The 23,600-nt window shown below is 44.4% G+C and overlaps 2 protein-coding genes across 2 annotated transcripts in view; one reads left to right on the top strand and one right to left on the bottom strand.

Moving 5' to 3' along the window:
- Positions 1-4,703, top strand: part of LOC110508422 (protein unc-13 homolog A) — an 89,030-nt gene extending 84,327 nt beyond the window's left edge. Inside the window, exons 34-42 of the mRNA XM_090225696.1 lie at positions 1-11; positions 136-259; positions 1,217-1,273; positions 1,407-1,487; positions 1,706-1,853; positions 2,030-2,086; positions 2,583-2,675; positions 2,838-2,997; positions 3,100-4,703. The exon at positions 1-11 is cut by the window's left edge and continues 133 nt beyond it. Coding sequence (XP_090081822.1) covers positions 1-11; positions 136-259; positions 1,217-1,273; positions 1,407-1,487; positions 1,706-1,853; positions 2,030-2,086; positions 2,583-2,675; positions 2,838-2,997; positions 3,100-3,391 — 1,023 coding nt within the window. The 3' untranslated portion in view covers positions 3,392-4,703. The remainder of the gene's footprint in view (positions 12-135; positions 260-1,216; positions 1,274-1,406; positions 1,488-1,705; positions 1,854-2,029; positions 2,087-2,582; positions 2,676-2,837; positions 2,998-3,099) is intronic.
- A 4,762-nt stretch (positions 4,704-9,465) lies between these two features.
- Positions 9,466-18,771, bottom strand: LOC110508421 (RNA-binding protein MEX3B). The gene is made up of 4 exons (XM_021588938.3): positions 18,206-18,771; positions 17,124-17,668; positions 15,047-15,303; positions 9,466-14,629 (listed from the first exon to the last, which is right to left on the bottom strand). The coding sequence occupies exons 2-4, from the start codon at positions 17,611-17,613 to the stop codon at positions 13,409-13,411; spliced, it is 1,968 nt and encodes a 655-aa protein (XP_021444613.1). The 5' UTR covers positions 17,614-17,668; positions 18,206-18,771; the 3' UTR covers positions 9,466-13,408.
- Between the last annotated feature and the right edge of the window lie 4,829 nt (positions 18,772-23,600).

Below are 23,600 nucleotides of genomic sequence, written 5' to 3'. Positions count from 1 at the left end.
CTCGACACCAAGTGAGACAGAGCCAGAGATGCACTCACAGAGACCCACACACTCTCTCTCTCTCTGTTCTGTGTTGTGGGGGGAAAAAGTGTATATTCTGGGTGTGTTAAAATGTGTGTATTCTCTCGTCCCTAGCCTGTCACTTTTTGCTAAGATCTGCGAGAAGACCGTGCTGAAGAGAGTGCTGAAGGAACTGTGGAAACTGGTTATTAACACTATGGAGAAAAGCATTGTGCTCCCACCATTCACAGACCAGTCAGTGAGTGTAACACACACTTTTTTTCCTACGTCCTACAAACCTGCACCAAACTCTTCAGTACATTCTCTGTATAATACTGAATCTACCGTTCGTTCATAAATCTACATTTCTAGTTAGAATACGAGGTTGCGAACATACCCATTGGCTAGAATGAGAGGTAGAGGATTGAATGGTTACTTCCGCTCCCTGCTTGTTGTTGATCGGTTGAGAAGGGCCTTCAGATTCACTGACCCCCACCCCACTCTCTCTCGCCATCGCCCCACCCTCTCTTTCTCTCCTCCTTAGGCGATAGTAAGTAGTGTGTGTTTCTCCCTGTCTGCTGTGTCAGCACAGACACACAGGCTCCTCTGCTACCTGCGACAGCACAGCATCACTCTTCTTGTCCCCCATGCTACTCTATGTACCCACCTCTCCTTCTCAGATTGAGCCCAAGACCCTACCCACCACTTGTATAACTCTAGAAAAGTGTGGTTGGTGTAAGCAGTAAGGCCATAAGGCGTGCACCTGTCCACTCCCACCAGATCTACACGAGTGACTAGTAGGTAGGGGCGAGGGCTGGATTTGAGTGTGTTGAATAGTGTCAGGATCATCCCCTGTATTTTAGATAGGCGCATGGTGCACGACTGACTGCAATACAGTGCCGCACCCCTCCTTACTCTTCTCCTTCCTCTCCGGTCTTATATTTTGTCCTTCCTCTAAAGTGTTGCCTGTACGTGGAATGGATTGGGGGTTTTCCCACAACCCGGTACTGGATTTGAAATTTCTCCTGCACATGCCCCCCCCCCCCGATTTGTCTTTATTGTGACGTTACGTTTAGCGATGTATAAACTCTCCCCTCGTCATTCTACTACCTCTTCTGTCATCACTCTTCTCTCTCTCAACCGCATTCTTTTCATTTTCTCACTCTTTCTTTCTTTCTCTCCTCTCGCTCTCTCTCTTTCTCTCTCCCCTCCACAGGGCACTCAGTTGATCCTGAATGCAGCTAAGGAGTTGGGCCAGCTCTCCAAGCTCAAGGTAATGGATGCCACGTTAGGATGAGTTCCTTTCTACAGCACATTTCAGACACAATGCAGTCCTGTCATGTAGTGTGCCGTATTAACTACATTGTCGCATTAACTAACTCGGTCTCTGTTTCCCTGCCCTGCAGGAGCACATGGTGCGAGAGGAGGCCAAGGCTCTCACTCCTAAACAGTGTGCCGTCATAGAGCTCGCATTGGACACTATTAAGGTACAGTATACATTATGTACACTTTGTAGGATGGATGACATGTGTAGTATGTGCTATGTACATTGAAGTAAAATGCACTTTACTTAAAGCATCCAGGTATAAAGCTTCATAACTTGTTATAAGCATCTATGAACCTACATAATGTATTATAACAAGGGTTATAATATGTTATGTCTCTATGGATAAATAACAATACCTGTTGGCCTCTCCCCCTGCAGCAATACTTCCATGCGGGCGGTGTGGGCCTGAAGAAGACGTTCCTGGAGAAGAGTCCTGACCTGAAGTCTCTGCACTACGCCCTGTCCCTCTACACACAACACACTGACAAGCTCATCAGGAAGTTTGTCCTCTCCCAAAACACTCAGGGTACGACTGTCTGTCTGGATGGCTGGCTGGCTCTCTCTGGCTCTTCACTTCTCTCTCTGTCTCTCTCTCGCTCTCTCTGCCTGCCTCTGTGGATGGTAACTCTGGTCGTGAGCTTTGGTACAACGATACATGTGAGCTGGGATATCCTACTGAACTTTCTCCTCTCTCCCTGCTAGTCCATGGAGGGAAGGGGGTCAGGTATACCCTGAATGAAGACACATTACCAGAGAAGGGTAAGTGCCTTCTCACTTCTCCACCCTCCCCCTCTCCATACACATTCAATGTAAACAGCATGTTTCAGGAGAATTACAGTCTGGTGCAAACCAGCTGCAGGCTTTAACCCTGGCTCTAAACCTACTGTAGCTATGGGCCAGCCAGCCAAGCAACACTAACCGGATTGAACCCATATCTGTCCAGCCCTTGTAGGCCACACAGACACGTACTTGTGCACGTGACGATAAAACTTGGATGAAAGATTGTAATCAGGGAATGGATAATGGAGGAGAAGATTCCAGTGGTGGAACGATCCCAACGTCTAGACATAGCCAGACACACGCACACCGACACAGCATGCATTGTGTAGACAGATTTATCAGCCTGCCTTTGCTTTATTGTGCATTAAACTGGCTTGCTACCAACTGAAACACTGGTTTATAGAGTGTTCTGGTCAACAGAAGTGATCTCAACGCTGTGTGTCTTATGTCACGGTTAACACTTGACCTCTGGTAGGGTCGGGAGTGGAGGAGCCAATCGGAGAGGTGGTCATGCATGTGGAGATCTTCACCCACCCCAACACTGGAGAACACAAGATCACTGTGAGAGGTGAGAGATGGAGTGAGGGGGAAGGAGAAAGAGATGGAGGGGGTTATGGGGAAAGGGAGGGCATAAGGGAGGGGCAATAATGGGCTTTACATACATAATTGCACTAGACTTGAGCTTCTCTGAAATGCACTGCAAAAACCCACGACCCTTTCTCTCTCCCAGTGGTGGCTGCCAATGACATTAAGTGGCAGACCCAGGGGATCTTCCGTCCCTTCGTGGAGGTCTACATCATCGGTCCCCACCTCAGTGACAAGAAGAGGAAACACGCCACCAAGTCCAAGAACAACAGCTGGTCGCCCAAGTTTAACGAGACCTTTCAGTAGTGAGTATATCAGGCCTATTTCTGGTTAGGGTGTGTGTGCTCGCGTGTCAATGTCAATATGTGTGCACTATCCAACCCACCTCTTCTCCGTCTCCTCTCCAGTTCCCTGGGAAGTGAGTTGGGTCCTGAGGGTTATGAGCTGCAGCTGTGTGTGAAGGACTACTGCTTCGCCAGGGAGGACCGTACAGTGGGCATGGCCCTGATGCAGTTGAAGGACATGGCCTCTAGGGGCAGCGTGACGTGCTGGCTCCCCCTGGGGAAGAGGGTCCACATGGACGAGACGGGCCTGACAGTACTGAGGATCCTATCCCAACGCAACAACGATGAGGTGGCCAAAGAGTTTGTCAAGCTGAAGTCAGACCAGCGCCCTGCTGAAGAGGGACAGGGAAGCTGAGAGAGAACAGGTCGAGAGATACTGATGCAGACACACACAGTCACGGAACATACACAGGGGTACACATGTATTCATACACCGCACAAAAACGTGCACTGTACATACACACAAACAATACAGGCAAACACATACGTGAACCCACACAACATATGCATATGTTATACAAAACATGGTCATAAACACACTAATGATCTCTATCACAATGATTTAGCACGTGTCCAAACACTGACCAACGGTTCCTTCGGCCATAGATAGATTTTGTACACCTATCAATCAGTTTATCAATTTCTGCTGCTCCCTTTCACTCTTGCATATTACATCCAATTTTTCTATACATTTAATGCAGAAATGTTAGATTGTGAAAAAAATATCACCTGAGGAGTTATGGATGACTTTGCACTTTGACCTCTGCATGTTCAGGAGAGCAGCCCTAACCCTAACCCCAACTCTTACTCCTCTGTCTGTTTCTGTATGTCTGTCTGTCAATATAACAGTCTGTTGTTCTCTCTCTCTTTTTTTTATGTTGTGCTGTCTTCCTGCTGTGTGATGTGTTCTGGGTAGAAGATGCCATAAGGCACAGGTCTAGGATCAGCGTACAATCCCCTTGTCCTCACTTTGCCTGTTAGGGAGGGGGAAATTTAACTCTGATCTTACAGCGCCTTCGGAAAGTATTCAGACCCCTAGACATTTTCCACATTTTGTTGCGTTACAGCCTTGTTCTAAAATGTAATAAATGTATTTTTTACTCATCAATCCACACACAATACCCCATAATGACAATGCAAATAAAATATTTTTGGGTTGTTTTTTCTAATTTATAAAAAATATCACATTTAAGTAAGTGTTCAGACCCTTTACTCAGTACTTTTGTTGAAGCACCTTTGGCAGCGATTACAGCCTTGAGTCTTCCTGTGTATGACGCTACAAGCTTGGCACACCTGTATTTGGGGAGTTTCTCCCATTCTTCTCTGCAAATCGTCTCAAGTTCTGTCAGGCTGGATGGGGAGCGTTGCTGCACAGCTATTTTCAGGTCTTTCCAGAGATGTTCGATCGGGTTCAAGTCCGGGCTCTGGCTGGGCCACTCGGAAGTTCAGAAACTTGTCCCGAAGCCACTCCTGCGTTGTCTTGGCTGTGTGCTTTCAAATCAAATTTGATTTGGCACATGCACCGAATACAACAGTTGTAGACCTTACAGTGAAATGCTTACTTACAAGCCCTTAACCAACAATGCAGTTTTATGAAAGATATGTGATAAGTCAAAATAGATAAGTAAAAAATAAAATTAAAATAACAAAAATATTAAAGAGCAGCAGTAAAATACAGAGGGTACTGGTATAGAGTCAATGTGCTGGGCCACGGGTTAGTTGCGGTAATATGTACATGTAGGTAGAGTAAAAGTTACTATGCATAGATAATAAACATAGAGTAGCAGCAGCATAAGGGAGGGGGTGAGGGGGAGGGACAATGCAAATAGTCTGGGTAGCCATTTGATTAGTTGTTCAGGAGTCTTATGGCTTGGGGGTAGAAGCTTTAAGAAGGCTTTTGGACCTAGACTTGGCACTCCGGTACCACTTGCCATGCGGTAGCAGAGAGAACAGTCTATGACTAGGTTGGCTGGTCTTTGACAATTATTAGGGCCTTCCTCTGACACCGCCTGGTATAGAGGTCCTGGATGGCAGGAAGCTTGGTCACAGTGATGTACTGGGCCGTACGCACTAATCTCTATAGTGCCTTGTGGTCGGAGACTGAGCAGTTGCCATTACCAGGCAGTGATGCAACCAGTCAGGCAGGACGCTCTCGATGGTTTAGCTGTGGAACTTTTTGAGGATCTAAGGACCCATGCCAAATCTTTTCAGTCCCCTGAGGAGGAATGGGCTTTGTCGTGCCCTCTTGAAGACTGTCTTTTGTGTTTTGACCATAGGGTCATTGTCCTGTTGGAAGGTGAACATTTGACCTAGTCTGAGGTCCTGAGCGCTCTGGAGCAGGTTTTCATCAAGGATCTCTCTGTACTTTGCTCCGCTCATCTTTGCCTCGATCCTGACACGTTTCCCAGTCCCTACTGCTGAAAAACATCCCGACAGCATGATGCTGCTACCATGCTTCACCGTAGGGATGGTGCCAGGTTTCCTCCAGACGTGACGCTTGGCATTCAGGCCAAAGAGTTCAATCTTGGTTTCATTAGAACAGAGAATCTTGTTCATGTACCTTGTCATGTACCGTTTACTGAGTGGCTTCTGTCTGTCCACTCTACCATAAAGGCCTGATTGGTGGAGTGCTGCAGAGATGGTTGTCCTTCTGAAAGGTTCTCCCATCTCCACAGAGGAAATCTGGAGTTCTGTCAGAGTGACCATTGGGTTCTTGGTCACCTCCCTGACCAAGGCCGTTCTCCCCCGATTGCTCAGTTTGGCCGCGCGGCCAGCTCTAGGAAGAGTCTTGGTGGTTCCAAACTTCTTCCATTTAAAAATGATGTCTTTCAATGCTGCAGAAATGTTTTTGGTTCCCTTCCCCAGATCTGTGCCTCAACACAATCCTGTCTCTGTGTTCTACGGACAATTCCTTCGACCTCATGGCTTGGTTTTTTCTCTGACATGCACTGTCAACTGTGGGACCTTATATAGACAGGTGTGTGCCTTTCCATATCATGTCCAGTCAATTTAATTGACCATAGGTGGACTCCATTCAAGTTGTAGAAACATCTGAAACGGGATGCACCTGAGCTGAATTTCGAGTCTCATAGCAAAGGGTTTGAATACTTATGTAAATAAGGTATTTCTGTTTTTTATTTGAATTGGCAAAAAAAAAAAAAAACATTTATCATTATAGGGTATTGTATGTAGATTGCAGAGTATTTAAAAAATATATCAATTTCAGAATAAGGCTGTAACGTAACACAATGTGAAAAAGTCTAGGGGTCTTAATACTTTCCGAAGGCATTGAACAAAAATATAATCGCAACATCCAACAATGTAAAATATTTTACTGAGTTAGAGTTAATATGAGGAAATCCGTCAATTGACATAAATTCATTAGACCCTAATCTATGGATTTCACACTGAGAATACAGATACCTTAAAAAAAGGGATCAGAAAACCAGTCAATATCTGGTGTGACCACCATTTGCCTCATGCAGTGTGACACATCCTTCAGTCTGTTGATAGTGGCCTGTGGAATGTTGTCCCACTCCTCTTCATTAGCTGTGCAAAGTTGCTGGATATTGGGGTAACTGGAACACGCTGTCGTACACGTCGATCCAGAGCATCCCAAACATGCAATGTGTGACATGTCTGAGTATGCAGGCCATGGAAAAACAGGGTCATTTTCAGCGTCTCGTCACGGTATCTCTGTGCATTTATATTGCCATCGATAAAATGCAATTGTGTTTGTTGTCCGTAGTTTATGCCTACCCATACCATAACCCCATGGGGCACTCTATTCTCAACGTTGCCATCAGCAAACCGCTTGCCCACACGACACCACGTGGTCTGCGGTTGTGAGGCCAGTTGGACGTTCTGCAAAATTCTCTAAAATGATGTTGGTGGCTTATGGTAGAGAAATTAACATTAAATTCTCTGGCAACAGACACATTCCTGCAGTGCCAATTGCACGCTCCCTCAACTTGAAATATCTGTGGCGTTGTGTGACAAAACTGCACATTTTAGTCACCTTTAATTGTCCCCAGCACAAGGTGCACCTGTGTAATGATCATGCCATTTAATTGGCTTCTCGATATGCCACACCTGTCAGGTGTATGGATTATCTTTGTAAAGGAGAAATGCTCAGTAAAAGGAATGTGAGAGAAATTATATTTTTGTGCATATATAAAAATGTCAGTGATATTTTATTTCAGCTCATGAAACATGGGACCAACACTTTTCATGTTGCATTTATATTTTTTCAGTGTATATCAAACTGGATGCAACTTCCCCCTACTTGGTGTGATGTACTTCCTGCATGTTGAACACAATTCTCAGAACACTGTGATTAATTTGATATTACCACAGCAACAGCGGTACAGACCCCCTCTCCCCCCAATACTGACACTTGACACCTTATGTCTGTGTGCACAGTGCATATAACCACTATCCAAACTACTAGTGTGAAACACAAAGCGAGATAAGAATGTTCCGATGTCTGATATGACTGTGTATTTTTTATGATTGTAATCAAATCAAGTTTTATTGGTCGCCAACACATGTTTAGCAGATGTTATTGCAGGTGTAGTGAAATTCTTGTAAGACATGCCAGACTTTCACATCCGTAGAGGGTGGCCTACCTGAGGTTTGGATCAGTTGTTGGATGTTAGTCGGCTTGTTTGGAACACACCATATGGCCATAATGTACAGACACTGACATGGTGCAATAGATCCAAGCATGTACGTTTTGAAGATGGTCTGCTCTTTTTACATACTCACCTACTCTAGCAATGGCGCTCGTTTCACAACACTATAAAGGAGTAATAATAGCCAAGATGGTTGCGTCAACTTCTCACAAAAACACTGCAAAGGGCTACATGACCATCAGACACAGAAAGGACACTGCCTAGTCAGTCCATATGTCTGCATTTGTGAAAATGTAAGAAATGTTTTCTATGCTATGGGCCAGACAATTACCAACCCATAGGCCACCCATAGCAACTGCATGGTCTCTCTGACTGCCTTCATGATAATCTGATTCTGTGTTTTAAGACAATATCTACAGTAGTTGTCTTTTTGGTCAATTTGTCCCCTTACTATACAGAAAACACCCCATGTTACACAGACCTCTGTCCATTCTTCTACAGTTCTACATTTACAATGCAAAATGATGGGTGTTAGCACAAAGCGCTTATATTGTGATGTTTCTGCTTATTGTAAATTAAAATCAACTCGAGCTTCTTCTACTATTTCCACTGCTAGAGGGCAACATGGCCTGTGTTATGTTGCACTGTGGAGGGAGAGCTAATCCACTAATGTTCCGTCATCTTTTGCTTTTGACCTGTTGAGGCTTCAGAATGTCATTTCACATCGCAGGATTATGAGAGCCGAGTGTGCCACCGATAGTGAGAATGTATCACTTAACTACAATAACCTATTGTCTTCTACTACACATACTGACGTATGCTCAAGCACAAAAGGGCACATGTGAGATGAACACGCATGCATGCCAACACATCTCCATGGACGCCGACCCCCGTGAATGAAAACAAAACACCAGTTCATGAAAGGAAAATTAACTTCTTCATGCCAGCGCACATCTCTTTGATGTTACCAGACATCTGTTTTTTCTTATCTGAATACCTAATTAATGATAATGAATTGTGAACATTTATTTTTCAAAAGGCTTGTGAAGACAATATTTAACCAATATGAATGTAGCCTGTACACAGAATTCGCATGAGAATTATTTTTTGAGGATGTTTCTAATTTGTTTATCATTATGATTGTTCTTTGTCAAGGATTAAGGTGGGTTGGAATGCAGCTTGGTTGTGAACTGCTTCCTATTAAAAAGGCATTTGTCACAAACGGCCTATTCTTTATTCTGTTATACTCAATGACCACATGTAAAAAAGACACTGAACATCCTAAACCTATCTACAAGCTGCCAACTGAACTGCAATGCCTCCCCTCTGAATGGGAGCTTTGTTAGGCCGCTGTATATGCACGCACACCCATCGTTCATAGCATCTAGCCAATGAGTATCTACTGCCACCATGTGGTGGAATGAGAACAATAAGGGACCTACTGCAAGGGATAGTTCACACATATTTGTTTTTAAAGTTACTTTGCTCTGAAAGCAGTCTATGGACATCCATGCTTCAGTTTTGTTAACCAAGCCAGTCAACTGATAAATGTATCATTTTCAAACCACACCAAATTAGTATTCCTATCCAGTCCTTGAAGGAGCGGTGTAGCTCACTAATCTCAGTTAACCCAAAACTAAAATCTTGTGTAATTTGTTCAGATATGTTTACATAGGCTGTCCATAAGACTAGTGGCTCACTGATTTGGTTGGAGGTTTGGAATGCAAGGTAACCACACAGCCATGCAGTATTCCAACCATAAAAAGTGGAGAGAAAAAACAAAATCACAATAGGGTTATTGTTTTACAGTAAAAAAAAATGAAACCAAAAACAAGATTTTATTAAAGAAGCATAAAAAATAAAACTCTTGATACATTTCTCAACCGTCAAGACAGCTCAAATTATATGCATATATTGTTCCGGCTCACGGTTAAAAGGTCCATAAACTTTCAAATAAAATATATTTCAATTTTAAAATTTCTTCAATAATTTTTTCTAATTTTGTTATAAATTGCCTACATGTTGTACACAGGAAATAAAATAAAAAATATGGAAAATAAAATATTTTGAAGTAATAAAAAGGGTCACATTATTGTCTGGGATATTTAGGTAAGCAAATAAATTGTAAAAATAAAGTGTAAAAAGTTATTTTCCTCTGAAAAAGTATTTGCTAATGCCTGATGGCTTGAAGACATGCACATGGTTAACCTACAAATAATGTTACATGTTTTTAAAAACTGCAACTTCCTTACTTAAGTCTGGTAACTTTTTGAAAATGACATCCCATTGATTGTATTCAGGGTATATACACAAGTCAGGCCTGAAACCTTGTTCGCTAACATAACATTTTGGTTCTGCGTTAAAGGATTAAAGCAAAATAGGAAGGCGAAGTTCCAGGGGGAGCGGCTTTCCTGGATGGGCGTGGCTCCCCCTGGGTCCAACTTTGTCACAAAAAGGTCAGAGGTTACTCCTTAAGGACCCTCTATAAACCCTGTTTTCAAACCTTAAATGGGGTGGGGGTCAGGGGTTAAATTCAGCAAAAAATAATCTGCAGTCAATATGAGAATATTCTGTACCCTTTAACTGTTCATGCTACTGTACATGACCTGGTGAAACAACCAGACCAGAACCTCCTGGCAAATTCAACTCTGGACATTTTAGTGACTGAGAAGTCATGGGCAGTTCTGGAAAAGGGCCTTTAAGATTGACCCTTTAACACAAAAAAAGTGACACAACAGTCATAGTTTATCTGTTCCTTTAAAAGATGTGGTCACATCCTTCCCTGCACCCAACTTGAGTCTGCAGGAGCAGAGAAAAACTGTACTAAAAACATTTAAAGTCAGACCCAGCAAGGACGGGTTGCCAGTTTACACAGATCCCTCCCACGTTGAGGGGAGAGAGAGAGCAGGGTCAGGGTTGCCAGTTATACAGTTAACTCCTAAAAAAAGAGGGGGAGAGAACGGTATCTATGTCAGTAGTGAGTTGCAGCAAAGCACCATTATAGTCTTCAGTGAAATATGACTCAGTCAGCCAGCTACTAGCTCCACATCTGTGGACATGAAGGGCCATTCAAGTAGGGAGCATTGCGGTGTAGTTAAATGTGGAGGGTGGATTATTAGATTACAGACTACGACGTCAAGCCGCTGTCCCCTTCACTTGACGAGCTCATTTAGTCAGGCATCTCACAGACATAGAAGTTGTTTGTTAAAAAGTAGCCCGGCTTGACCCTCAAGCACAGAGACTATACTTGAGCTCTGTAGCAATGTGAATTGCCTGTTCATTCTCTTAAAAAAAAAACAACATAAATTCTCTGTTTCATTGTCACACACCAGATAGGTGCAATGAAATGCGTTGTTTTACAGGGTCAGCCATAGTAGTATGTTGTCCATGGAGCACATGAGGGTTAAGTGCCATGCACAGAGATTTTTTTCACCTTGTTGGCTCGGGTATTCGAACCAGCAACCTTACGGTTACTGGCCCAACGCTCTCACTGCTAGGCTATCTGCTGCCCTGCATCCTTTCCTTCTCCCTCCCTGAAGGTAGTCACTCATCTGAAGTGACATTATTGAGAAAAATCCAGTAGAGAACCTGCTTTCACCTGTCCACACATGGTAGATCAGTGGATAGTACCTGAAGGTGTGAGGGTAGAAAGGGATGCTGCATTTGAAAAGTATTGGAACAGAGCCTTCTGTTAGTTCATGCACAGGCGATGGACATGACTGAGAAGGGCTGGTGCTGACAGGGTTGACCAGTGAGAAAAGAACAAGCAACACATTCTGCAGCTGTTGGGGTTTGAACACAGAGTGTCTGGAAGCCCTGGATGAACTAGCTACTAGCTGCCATATTGGATAAGTTGATTATTCTCGCTGTTGTCACTGATAACAAGGTTAACATCTGAAAATGTAGTGTGTATATGTGTGCGCGCGCAAGGAAGCCCTTTTTCCTTTCCCATTCATTGTTTTGATTTTGTTTGCCATGGCTTGTCTGACTCTAGGAGTAGATCCGCATGTACGTTCAGAGGGCTGCATATAACAACCATGTACCGTCACACCAAAACCAACCATGTCATACTTAAAAACACAGTAAGAGAGGCAGTTGATGTGAAAATACAAACACAAAAATAGAAACAAAATAGATCTCCTAGGGTGACAATGTCACTTGGGAGGGGTGATCCAGGTTGGACTAGGAGATAAAGAGCTTTGCTGGGGGAGTTGAGGCAGGGGCGCGGAAGACCAAAAATCCCTTAAATCGAGGAACCCGCGGAGGGGGGGGGGGGGGGGTCTAATAACATTACAATGTGTCGCTCAGGGCACAGACAGCTCATTCGGATGCCCCTAATACTGGGGGTGGGCCACCTCCCCTTAACCAAGACCCCTATTGGACGAGACATTCCTGTGTGTGACATCAAGACCCATCTTATCCTACTCGACGTCAATGCAGTTCAGAGTAGGGAGTCAGGGGCAACATGGTCCACATACTTTACAGTCAAAAGCCAAAGACCCGTTAAAAAAAATACATTAGCTCTCCAAAGCAAACTGTAACAGAGGATCTGAGTGGACTGGGTTATGGATGGCTTGGTGTCTACACTGAGCTCCACAGGGGGAAGAGAGAGTGGAAGAATGGGGCCAAAAACAAAACTGGAACTATTGAAGGAGAGCAATTGGGTGGAGAGGGAGAGAGCGAGAGAGGGGTTGAGAGAAAGAAGGACCAAGGGGGACTGAGTAACCGACCTCTGGCATTAGTTCTGATATTCCTTAAATAACTTAACACCATTGTATTATTCCTATACTAGTCATTAAAACCACAACATTGGATATCAGTTTTTGAACAGTATAAATACCTTAAGTGTTTCAGTCTTCATAAGATCTAGGAGGGCCTTCTGGCTTGTTTTTGTCTGATAGGTGTCTCTGTGCCTGTTTTAAAGTCAGTTCCAGGCTCATAAAGCATTTCCTTTATGTCACTATACTAGCTAGCAAGAGAGACCTAGTCAGTTGTATTGAAATGTGTCTTCCACATTTAACCCAACCCCTCTGAATCAGAGAGAGGAGAGATGGCGAGAGAGAGCTGAAAATAAAGAACAGGAGAGAACTCAGAAGATCAAAAAAACTGCGTTTTGCATCCTGTCAAAGAACATTGAAAAGGAAACTGAGTAGAAAAGTGCAGGCCTAGGCAGCTCCGTCGAAAAATATCTGCTATTAAGTACAAAAGTGTCAAAAGGAAAAGGCTTGTGAGAGAAGCAGGCAGAGATATCTGAAGAAGAAAAAGCGAGAGGATGAAACTATACAGACAGCCTGGCAACCTAGAGGCTGAGCTAATTCAGGCCTGAAGGCTGGTCCAGGTCAGAACAAAATCCAGAAGAAAGATAAGACACTGGTTTCCTTCCACACAAGTCCACCGTGAAACCTCTTGATCCCACCATACTGTTTCTGCAGTCCGCAGAACCAATCAAAATCAGTCAGTCTGGAAATATTTTCATTATTATTATTGTTATAGTTATCATTAAATCAACATCCGTATAGTGTCATTTCTAATATTGTAATCATTGTGGTCCATCATGTGCGGAGAAGGTCGTTGCTGTCCGTCCGTCCCGCCACAGTTGATGGTCCACTGCAGTTCTCTCGGATAGTAAGACCGTAAAGTTCAGTTTTTTTTTTTAAAGATGACACCCCTACCCTTCTCGCCCCCTCCTCAGTTCCCATACCATCCCTTTACTTCGGGTGGGTGAGGGGGGGGGACTATTAGGAAAAGATACGGATGCACTGTGTGGCAGTGGTATGGCAGACAGGGCACTCGGGCTCAGCGGACTGGCAGATCTGTCCGGCGCAGTCCATACAGAACAGATTGTGGCCGCATGGCACCAGAGCCGCTGTCACCTCGCTCTCAAAGCACACAAAGCAGTCCCTGCTCACACCCCCTGGCCCCATGCCAACCAGACCTCCAGAACCAGCGCCTGCTGCGGCCTTCAGCCGGCCCAGCATGCCAGAGCCCAGGCCAATGCCGCTGCCCCCGCCCTCTGAATCGGTGGGAGAGCCTCCGGGCAGGGAGGAGGCTGAGCAGGAGGAGTAACCGGTGGATGACCCTCCGGAGCTGGAGCTAGATGCTCCAGAGAAGGACCCTGCACCGGCACCGCCCGACTGCAGCCAGGAGAGGGTGCTGAGTGGGTCGCTTTGGGCACGACGGGCCAGTGGATGATCCAGGGGTCCCACCACTGCGTCAGGGGGCAGGGTGGGGGACAGGCGGGGGGTGATGGCACCGCCGCTCAGGCCGCTGCTGTTTCTGCGGAGAGGCTGCTTCTGAGAGGTACCTGGGATCTTCCCTCCTCCTCCGTTGACGAAAGGGGCCCAGATGTTGGAGGCGCTGAACTCAAAGCCCAGCTCCTCAGAGGGGAGGCCTTGGGTGGAGTCACCCCCGAAGGTGAACCCCCCTCCTCCGCCGGCATTGCTGGAGCTAGTGCTGAATGGGCTGGTGGGGCTACCTCCCTCGGTGGCCCTCCTGGTGGCGCTGTAGCTCTCAGAGCCCATCCCTCCGTTGTGTTGGTGGTAGGAGGCCGAGGAGGACAGCTTCCTCCCAGACGATTGGTGCATGGCCATGGGGAGCGGGGGTGGTGGAGGAGGCGGCGGGGGTGGAGGGGCAGGGTGGGCGTTGTTGGCCCGAGCCCAGAGAGCAGCGCCCAGCCCCCCAGCCAGCGAGCCCAGGCCCTCTAGGCTGACGTCAGTCCCGTTAGTGTGGAAGTCGTTGTCTCCCTGGAGGTCCACAAAGGCCCCGGTCCGCAGGGTGATGTGCGTCTCAATCTCCTCCCGGGCTCGGTCCACATTCTCAGGCATGCCAGTCACCTCAAACACGGGGTCCTTCTCCCTGCTGGGCGTCACGATGTAGGTGTGCGTCTGCTGCTGGATGCGCTTGATGGTCGCCCCCTTGGGCCCCACCACTAACCCCACCACACGATACGGTACCCGCACCTGCACCAGGGAAGGAAATACTTAACAGTGAGAGTTTTACAGACCACCTGACCTGGCCATGAAAAACTGTCAAGGAGGAATTACATAACTATAAAAACTGGTGATGAACCATGCCATTTACTGGCAGAGCAGTAAAGCAATTGGCAAGAACTGGCATTTAAATGGAATTGAACGGTCGTGCAGTAAGTGTATGAAAGTAGACGTTAGACATTATCATGACCTCTACTTTATCTATTCAAAGAAGGGACATTTTAGCCAACAGATATTTGTATATGTCCACAGGTGCTTGTGATGTTGACTACTGGCCAAGGCTCCCTTGTCGTAAAATAAAGATGACCATCTCAACGGAACTGGTTGAATAAATTATAAAACAAAAAAACATTTAAGCTGCTGTATCTCCTACTGTGATTGTCATACCTGTATAGTGGTCTGTCCAGGCAGGTGGGGGGGTCCAGGGAGCACTCCCCCTGTCCCGGGTGCTCCTGTGCCCGTGGCCCCAGCCTTGCAGCGGGATGCCCGGATCATGGAGAAGTGCTCGGCCGCAGAGACGATCTCCCGCTTGGCCATCTCCACGTCCTCCCTGCGCCCTGTAACTATGAACACGGGCTCCTCGCCTCTCACCGGGGTCTTTATGTAGGTGTTGGTCTTCGCACGCAGAGCCTTGATCTTACAGCCTGGGACAGAGAGGGGTGGAAGATTGCATATATACTTTTTTTTGTTGCCAGTTTTGTTTGGGGGAGTATTTATTGGTCACATACACGTTTAGCAGATGTTATTGCGGGTGTAATGAAATGTGTGTGTTTCTATCTCCAACAGTAATATCTAACAGACAAATTTAAACTAAAGGAATGGAATTAAGAATATATAAATATCTGGACGAGCAATGTCGGAGCGGCATAGACTAAAAGAGCGGCATAGACTACAGTAGAACAGAATACAGTATATACACCAGATTGAGTAATGAAAAATATGTCAACATTATTAAAGTGATTTCAAGTCTATATAGGGCAGCGGCCTCTAAGGTATTCATTATTCTCATAATGGGAATTTAAGTGGAAAGTATTGGTTGTGCATAAACTATGTGAAAATGAATTATATAATTTAAACAGTATATACAGTGACTAACTTTAAGCGGCATGCAACATCCATATTTGAATTTATGTATATACCCATTGAATCCTGATGAATAGAACTTATAAATGCCCCATGAGCTTAGTTAAACTGTCACACTCCAGGAGAACCCAAAATATAAGCTTATTTTACTCACTTATTTTACTCCAATGTTTAAAATTACATGAAAACAAACATAGTTAAAAGTAAAATGTTGATATCATGGATGGCCTGTCCTGGCATCTATAGCCCTTGTCTATGAATTGGAGAGTGGATACATTTCTCCAACCCCTCCTGAAGTTGTTACCAAAACAGGGACAGAACATTGTTACAACCCCTGCTTGCTGCTTTAATTTATTGAAAGACGAGGAATTTGTTGGGGAGACAAAACAATATACAAAACTGGCAAAAAAATCTGGCCACTCACTGGTTAACAAACAGATTAAAATATATTTCCAGAATATAAAGCCTATAGCTTGTTAGCCAAGTAGCATTAATGATGCTAACTCAAGAAGCGCTGCACTGTTCCTTTAAATATGGACGGTTTACTCTCACCCACCAATGGGGTGCTGAGTGTGTGATGTCATTCTGGGAGGCAGAAAGCATGGCATTTTCAAACAAAGAGAACAATGCAATAACGTTGCCACAACTGCGCCAAGCATAGACACTGTGTGTATGCAAACTAGTAGTGAATATTGAGCTAAGTGTGCGGAGATAAAAAAAAATATGGGTGGATTTTGAAACCAGTCGAGAGCGGTCGACGGGGCTGGATGCGGGGCGAAAACACCGCCCAATCCCGTGTTCTGTGCATCGGACCTCCCAAAAGACTCGCATTGGGGTTGAGCAAAACTATATACAAATGACTAAAAATCGACTTTTAACATTGACCTCAATGTAAACGCCAGGCCTTTTGTTTAAATTTGTGACTTGAGGCCTACATATAGCTAAATCAATATTATTCGACAGGTTTCTTTTGTTTGGTGCCTGCCGGCTGCTAGAAATGTCCGGACTCCCGACAATCTGCTGCTTTGTCTGACCCACCCCTCCCCCTATCCCATACACACAACATCTTTAGTTGTCTCAACACTTGTCAAGACATGCAGATTAGGCTAGTAAGTCATTCTTGATCTACATGAAGCGCATAAACAACATCCACTGTACACATCAAGGCCAAGTCTCAATAACACCAGCCGGTGCTGATAAATTTATGAGATATCTCACCATCCAAACAAAGGAAGGCAGTCCTATGCATTCATGTGGTTATGAAAGAGGTAGTTGGTAATGGCTAGACTCTGAACATCTATAACTAGAATACCTTATGAATTAGCTAGCTACGGCCTAACCACATTGATAAACAAAAGTGGAAAACATACAGAATTCTTACCCTGTCTTCCCACTATTTCAGCAACGTGTTCTGAGCTGGGCACAGGTACGCATTCGGTCATGTTGACACTCCTCTTGCGATTGCAGAGAACTGAGCTTTGTTCACCGAGCATGGGGTGAGAGTGCGGGCCAGTCATATGGTACCCGCCCGATCCATAGTACTCTGGAGACGGGGAGCAGGATGTCGGGGAGTCCCGGGAACCCCCTTGGTGCTCCAGCATCTGCAGGTCGACATAACCGCCATTGGAATTCCCGGAGCACGGTCCCTGGTTCCCGTCGAGCGTGTCAACGAGCCCCCCACCACCACCCCCACAGTCCACCTTCTCCAGGGCCATAAATGACAGCTGGTCCAGGGCGAAGCGGAGCGCATCCTGATGGTCCTCGTCCCGGGACTCCTGGTCAGTCTCTCGCGGCAGGCTGACCCCGTTGTGCTGGCTGCTCACTACCATGTCGTGGTCCATAATCTCGGGGTGGAATAAGGGGCTAGGCATAGTCCAAGAGGATGAACATCAGATCTTGGGACGTCTGTGTGCAAAGCGCTCTTTTCTAGGAAATTGACACAACAAAGGGAGTTTCAGCACAAAACGTGTTACGTTTTAGAAAACACACAAATTAAAAGGCACTAAAAGTTATTAAACATATCCGAAGTCATAGTTCGCTAGTTTCATAAATAGGTTAGTGTGTTGCTCCACTTGGGCGACGTCTCCTTCAACCCTTCTCCTATCCTGCTTTGTCTGTTTGTTGTTGCATTCCGTCTCACTGTGTGGCGAAAATAAAGCTTGGTTCTTGTTGAAATATGCATCATACAATATTCACTAACACTGACCAACACTCGAGCATTTTCTTTTGTCTATTCTGACCGTCTCATCCCGAAATGGGAGCATCACATTTGGAAAACCGGTAATCTGCTAGCAAACTAGCTCCACACAGTTGAGTCTGTCACGTTGTCGTCCCCTTTGTTTGGGAGTACCACAGCTAGCTGGCTAGATGGATAGCCGAGCAAAAATACTTAAGTTCAAATAATACGTCTAATCCAAATACGTGTATTTTATATTTGAATAAAATATCACAAAGTTACTTTACCTTTTGGCTACCTCCCAATTGTATGGAGTTCCTCTCGTTTGATTCTTGAAGGAATGATGAGTGGCTACCAATGCTCTAATGCTAGCTAGTAGCTAGCTCGCCAAATTGGGGGCGTTGGAGAAAATGTTTAAAACGAAAGAGAAGGGACAGGCTGTTGAAACAATTATATTCCAGACGAATGTCGAGGTCATTTAGCGGCCCGTCGATCTTTGCATCGATTTGTAGTCTATCATTTTACTCCCATGCAGATACCTCCCGACAATTGTATCTGGATATTTATCCCGGCTGTTCCCTGGTCCGCCGCCTTTGTCTCGCCAGGCGCACGCCGCTCTGCCTGTCTCGCACATAGAACTGACGTCAGTCGCGACACAACAATGGGTTCAAAGGCCACGCAACACAGAAGCGCTTCAACCGCAAGCGTGCTAGCCTCACAGTAACGATCGATATTATTGTTACTGTGGTAAATTTTAATAATCGGAAATTGATCAAGCAAATTAGTAATTTGATGGTTCCATGTCAAATCTTTTGAAAAGTGGTGGGAAATTGGCAGTTTTGGATGCTATGGTGGTGTGGTATCACACGGTTGGTTGGATTATTGGGAGATTGGGGACATTCTAAATGACCAATCAAAACCTAGAACTCAAAAAAAAAATTCAAGGGTAGCAAACAGTTAAATATCACCAACTATGCCTAAAGGTCTAGAACGGAACAATGTCCCTGTCACTTATTGTGTGGGTGCCTGTCATCCCCCTTGGCATTGACCAAATGGGACAGTAACTGAATAATAGATGCCAGACATGTAATCTGGAATAAGAAATTATTATCCATTATTGATTGCTATCCATTTCTGATTCTCACATTGACCTAGAGCAGGGATGGGCAACTTTGATAGGGGTGGAGCCACGAAAAATCATAGCTCACCATGAGGGACCACAGCCTACCCAATTCCATGCCCACACATGCAGTTAGAGCCGGCCCTAGCCGTTTGGGGGCCTGTCATGCCAAATAATGTCCCCCAGCCAAAAAGTGTCCCGCCCTTCGTCTCAATGGGATTCAATATACTATTAGCGTCCATGGTAATGTCAGCGGTGTGATGACCTAATGATTAGAATTTTGGAGATCATTACAATTACATTCTTTTCATCCCTGCTATTCAAACAAGGCTGATTTCCACTACAATTTCGCTGTTTAAACAAGTTTCATTTAGCTAATAAAATGAAAACCTTACTTCAAACCATTTTTGGGTACCTTGTTAACATTAAAACATGAATAGCACAAAAAAAACTGTAATCTGCATGACACATTAATGTTACTTACCCTACACATCAAAGTCAACTAATTTCCCCTCCATTCATATGCAAGTCCGTTTGATTCATACAGTGGCTTGTCTGGCTGTCATGTTTTTATTTTAATCTGCCCTTCCCTTATCTACACTGAAATAATATCATTTCAGTAATCCTCTATTATGATTAACTTTTTTCTATCTCACATAGCTCATTAGTACACCCTTGTGGTTGAATATATATCATTATCTATTGTTTTTTGTTGTTGTTTTTTTTTCACCTTCATTTAACCAGGTAGGCTAGTTGAGAACAAGTTCTCATTTGCAACTGCGACCTGGCCAAGATAAAGCGTAGCAATTCGACACATATAACAACACAGAGTTACACATGGAATAAACAAAACATACAGTCAACAATACAGTAGAACAAAATAAAACAAAAAGTCTATATACAGTGAGTGCAAATGAGGTAAGTTAAGGCAATAAATAGGCCATGGTGGCGAAGTAATTACAATATAGCAATTAAACACTGGAATGGTAGATCGGCAGAAGATGAAGTGTGCAGGTAGACATACTGGGGTGCAAAAGAGCCAAATAAATAAATAAATACCAATATGGGGATGAGGTAGGTAGATAGATGGGCTGTTTACAGATGGGCTATGTACATGTGCAGTGATCTGTAAGCTGCTCTGACAGCAGGTGCTTAAAGCTAGTGAGGGAGATGTGAGTCTCCAGCTTCAGAGATGTTGCAATTCGTTCCAGTCATGGGCAGCAGAGAACTGGAAGGAAAGACTACCAAAGGAGGAATTGGCTTTGGGGGTGACCAGTGAGATATACCTACTGGAGGGTGTGCTACGAGTGGGTGCTGCTATGGTGACCAGTGAGCTGAGATAAGGTGGGGCTTTACCTAGCAGAGACTTGTAGATAACCTGTAACCAGTGGGTTTGGCGACGAGTATGAAGCGAGGGCCAACCGAGCGTACAGGTCGCAATGGTGGGTAGTGTATGGGGCTTTGGTGACAAAACGGATGGCACTGTGATAGACTGCATCCAGTTTGTTGAGTAGAGTGTTGGAGGCTATTTTATAGATGACATCACCGAAGTCGAGGAGCGGTCAATAATACATACAGTGGCTTGTCTGGCTGTCATGTTTTACGAGGGTATGTTTGGCAGCATGAGTGAAGGATGCTTTGTTGCGATATAGGAAGCCGATTCTAGATTTAATTTTGGATTGGAGATGCTTAATGTGAGCCTGGAAGGAGAGTTTACAGTCTAACCAGACACCCAGGTATTTGTAGTTGTTCACGTATTCTAAGTCAGAGCCGTCCAGAGTAGTGATGCTGGACGGGCGAGCAGGTGCGGGCAGTGATCGATTGAATAGCATGCATTTAGTTTTACTTGTGTTTAAGAGCAGTTGGAGGCCACGGAAGGAGAGTTGTATGGCATTGAAGCTCGTCTGCAGGTTAGTTAACGCAGTGTCCAAGGAGGGGCCAGAAGTATACAGAATGGTGTCGTATGCGTAGAGGTGGATCAGAGAATGTTGCAAGAGCAACATCATTGATGTATACAGAAAAGAGAGTCGGCCCGAGAATTGAACCCTGTCAGAGCTCCGGACAACAGGCCCTCCGATTTGACACACTGAACTCTATCAGAGAAATAGTTGGTAAACCAGGCGAGGCAATCATTTGAGAAACCAAGGCTGTCGAGTCTGCCAATAAGAATGATGTGATTGACAGAGTCGAAAGCCTTGGCCAGGTCGATGAATACGGCTGCACAGTAATGTCTCTTATCGATGGCGGTTATGATGTCGTTTAGAACCTTGAGCGTGGCTGAGGTGCACCCATGACCAGCTCTGAAACCAGATTGCATAGCGGAGAAGGCATGTTGGGATTCGAAATGGTCAGTAATCTGTTTGTTAACTTGGCTTTCGAAGACCTTAGAAAGACAGGGTAGGATAGATATAGGTCTGTAGCAGTTTGGGTCTAGTGTCACCCCCTTTGAAGAGGGGGATGACCGCGGAAGCTTTCCAGTCTTTGGGAATCTCAGACGATACGAAAGAGAGGTTGAACAGGCTAGTAATAGGGGTTGCAACAATTTCGGCAGATCATTTTAGAAAGAGAGGGTCCAGATTGTCTAGCCCGGCTGATTTGTAGGGGTCCAGATTTTCAGTCTAGAGCAGCTCTTTCAGTCTATCTTTGGACATAGTATTTTTGCTCACTGTAAACATGCATATACAGTGCATTCGGGAAGTATTCAGACCCCTTGATTTTTTTCCCACATTTTGTTACTTAACAGCCTTATTCTAAAATAGATGCACATTTATTTTTTTTCAAAAAGAAAAAAGGTCCTAGGATACAACAATGAACAATGAATAATGTGGAATTAATATATACCATCAAAGGATACCTTACAATTTAGAATAATTAACACCTTGTGAAACAGCTGTGAAAACCAACCTGGCAATATTTAAGATTTGAATATATAAATGTTGATATTGTTTTGATAGAGCTGTGTCATTCATTTATTTTCACAGATTTTTTTGTACACTCACATGGCAATCATAGACTTAAATACTGAATTCTGGTGTGTAATATGGAGGTGGTTGCTGTGTGGGTGGGAGGTTCTGTTTGTCACTTGTTCTCAACAGGCAGCCAATCTCAGAAGGAGGACTTGCCCTTTTTCTTCTGAGTGTTTGCAGTGCTAGAGTTTTGCGTTAATCTCTGTATCTCACATATTTAAGTGCCCAGTATGAGAGCAAGAACACTTTTTTAGCAGATAATGACAACATGACAATAACAGTAGCTGTAGATGATGTAATGAAAAGTTGGAGGGTGGTTGGTAATGGAGGACATGAGGTGGATCCACGTCTGGGTGTTGGACAGAACCCCTAGGTCCTGGAGAACAGGAGCAGAGTTAAAGGGAACAGGGTAGGAGACAGACGTAAACAAGCAAACACACAGGTTACACTTTACTGTGAGAAAATGTGATGGATTAGTGCATTCTCTCAACCAGCTTCACTAGCTGTCGTTGACAAGCATATTCAGTTCATAGACATATTATATATATTTAATTCAGTGATTGAAATTATAACCCCATCCTCAGTAGCCTATTCCAGCAGGCTATTGGGAAACACAAGCACTTTCTTATTTCAAAATCGCCTCGTTATTCATGTTGAATAAATTAGTCTGTTAATTTGAACTAAGCAAACTGCTAAATCGTTCACATCTTGCCTACATCTTGTCTAGGCTACTGTACACTGAAATTAGATGTAGTCCTATCAGTGGCTATAAGCTCCTGCCTTTAGCTAAGCAAATTATGGCAAAATGTAATTACAATCATAAACCCAGATTTGAGTCTGTAGCCTATGCCTATTGAAATGGAAAATCAATCTCACAAATGGGCCATTTATAACGGTTTGTAGTCTTACCATCTGGCACATAATAACAGCACAATTGCCAGAAAATAGCCTAACGTTAGTTTTTTTATTTTCATCCAAGTGTTTCTTGCTCAGAGATTTCGAGATCCTCTCAAACTCTCCTGTCGGATTTATCTATAGTTATGCACATATGCAAATGTAATATATTTACAATTATAAACCTGGTTTGAGCCCTGAATGCTGATTGGCTGAAAGCCATGGCATATCAGATCATATACCACGGGTATGACAAAACATTACTTTTTACTGTTTTAATTATGTTGGTAACCAGTTTATAATAGCAATAAGGCACCCCTGGGGGTTCGTGGAATATGGCCAATATACCACGGCTGTAACCAGGCACTCTGCGTTGCGTCATGCTTAAGAGCAGCCCTTAGCTGTGGTATATTGGCCCTTGTGTCATCCCCCTTGTGTCTTATTGCAGTCAAACGAGTTAAATCGCCATCCATTGATGGACAATGATCTGGCGTGTTTAATAAGGGTAAATTATATTTTCTCTTGCCACATATTCATATTCCTTAATAATTCAATGGTCATAGCTTGCAATTGTTATTATTTTGAGGAAACCCTAATTTTGATTCCAACGTCATTACAAGTTACTAAGAAATTCTTTCCGGGGGGGGGGGGGGGGCTGAGGAGTAGCCCTATTGTGGGGAAAAACTCATTCGGATTGCCTGG

The sequence above is a fragment of the Oncorhynchus mykiss genome, chromosome 28 (assembly GCF_057628025.1).
Source record: "Oncorhynchus mykiss isolate SJ-2025 chromosome 28, ASM5762802v1, whole genome shotgun sequence".
Classification (NCBI taxonomy): Eukaryota; Metazoa; Chordata; class Actinopteri; order Salmoniformes; family Salmonidae; genus Oncorhynchus; species Oncorhynchus mykiss.
Note: the sequence above shows the minus strand (reverse complement) of the source record. Positions and strands in the feature narration are given on the sequence as shown.

Bases quoted from the DNA above. Each gene is read 5' to 3' on its own strand.
- LOC110508421 (XM_021588938.3), bottom strand. From the start codon at position 17,613: ATGCCTAGCCCCTTATTCCACCCCGAGATTATGGACCACGACATGGTA. The intron at 15,304-17,123 runs GTAAGAATTCTG...TCTCTGTCCCAG, and splicing joins TGAAATAGTGGGAAGACAGG to GCTGTAAGATCAAGGCTCTG. The intron at 14,630-15,046 runs GTATGACAATCA...TCCCTGGTGCAG, and splicing joins CTGGACAGACCACTATACAG to GTGCGGGTACCGTATCGTGT.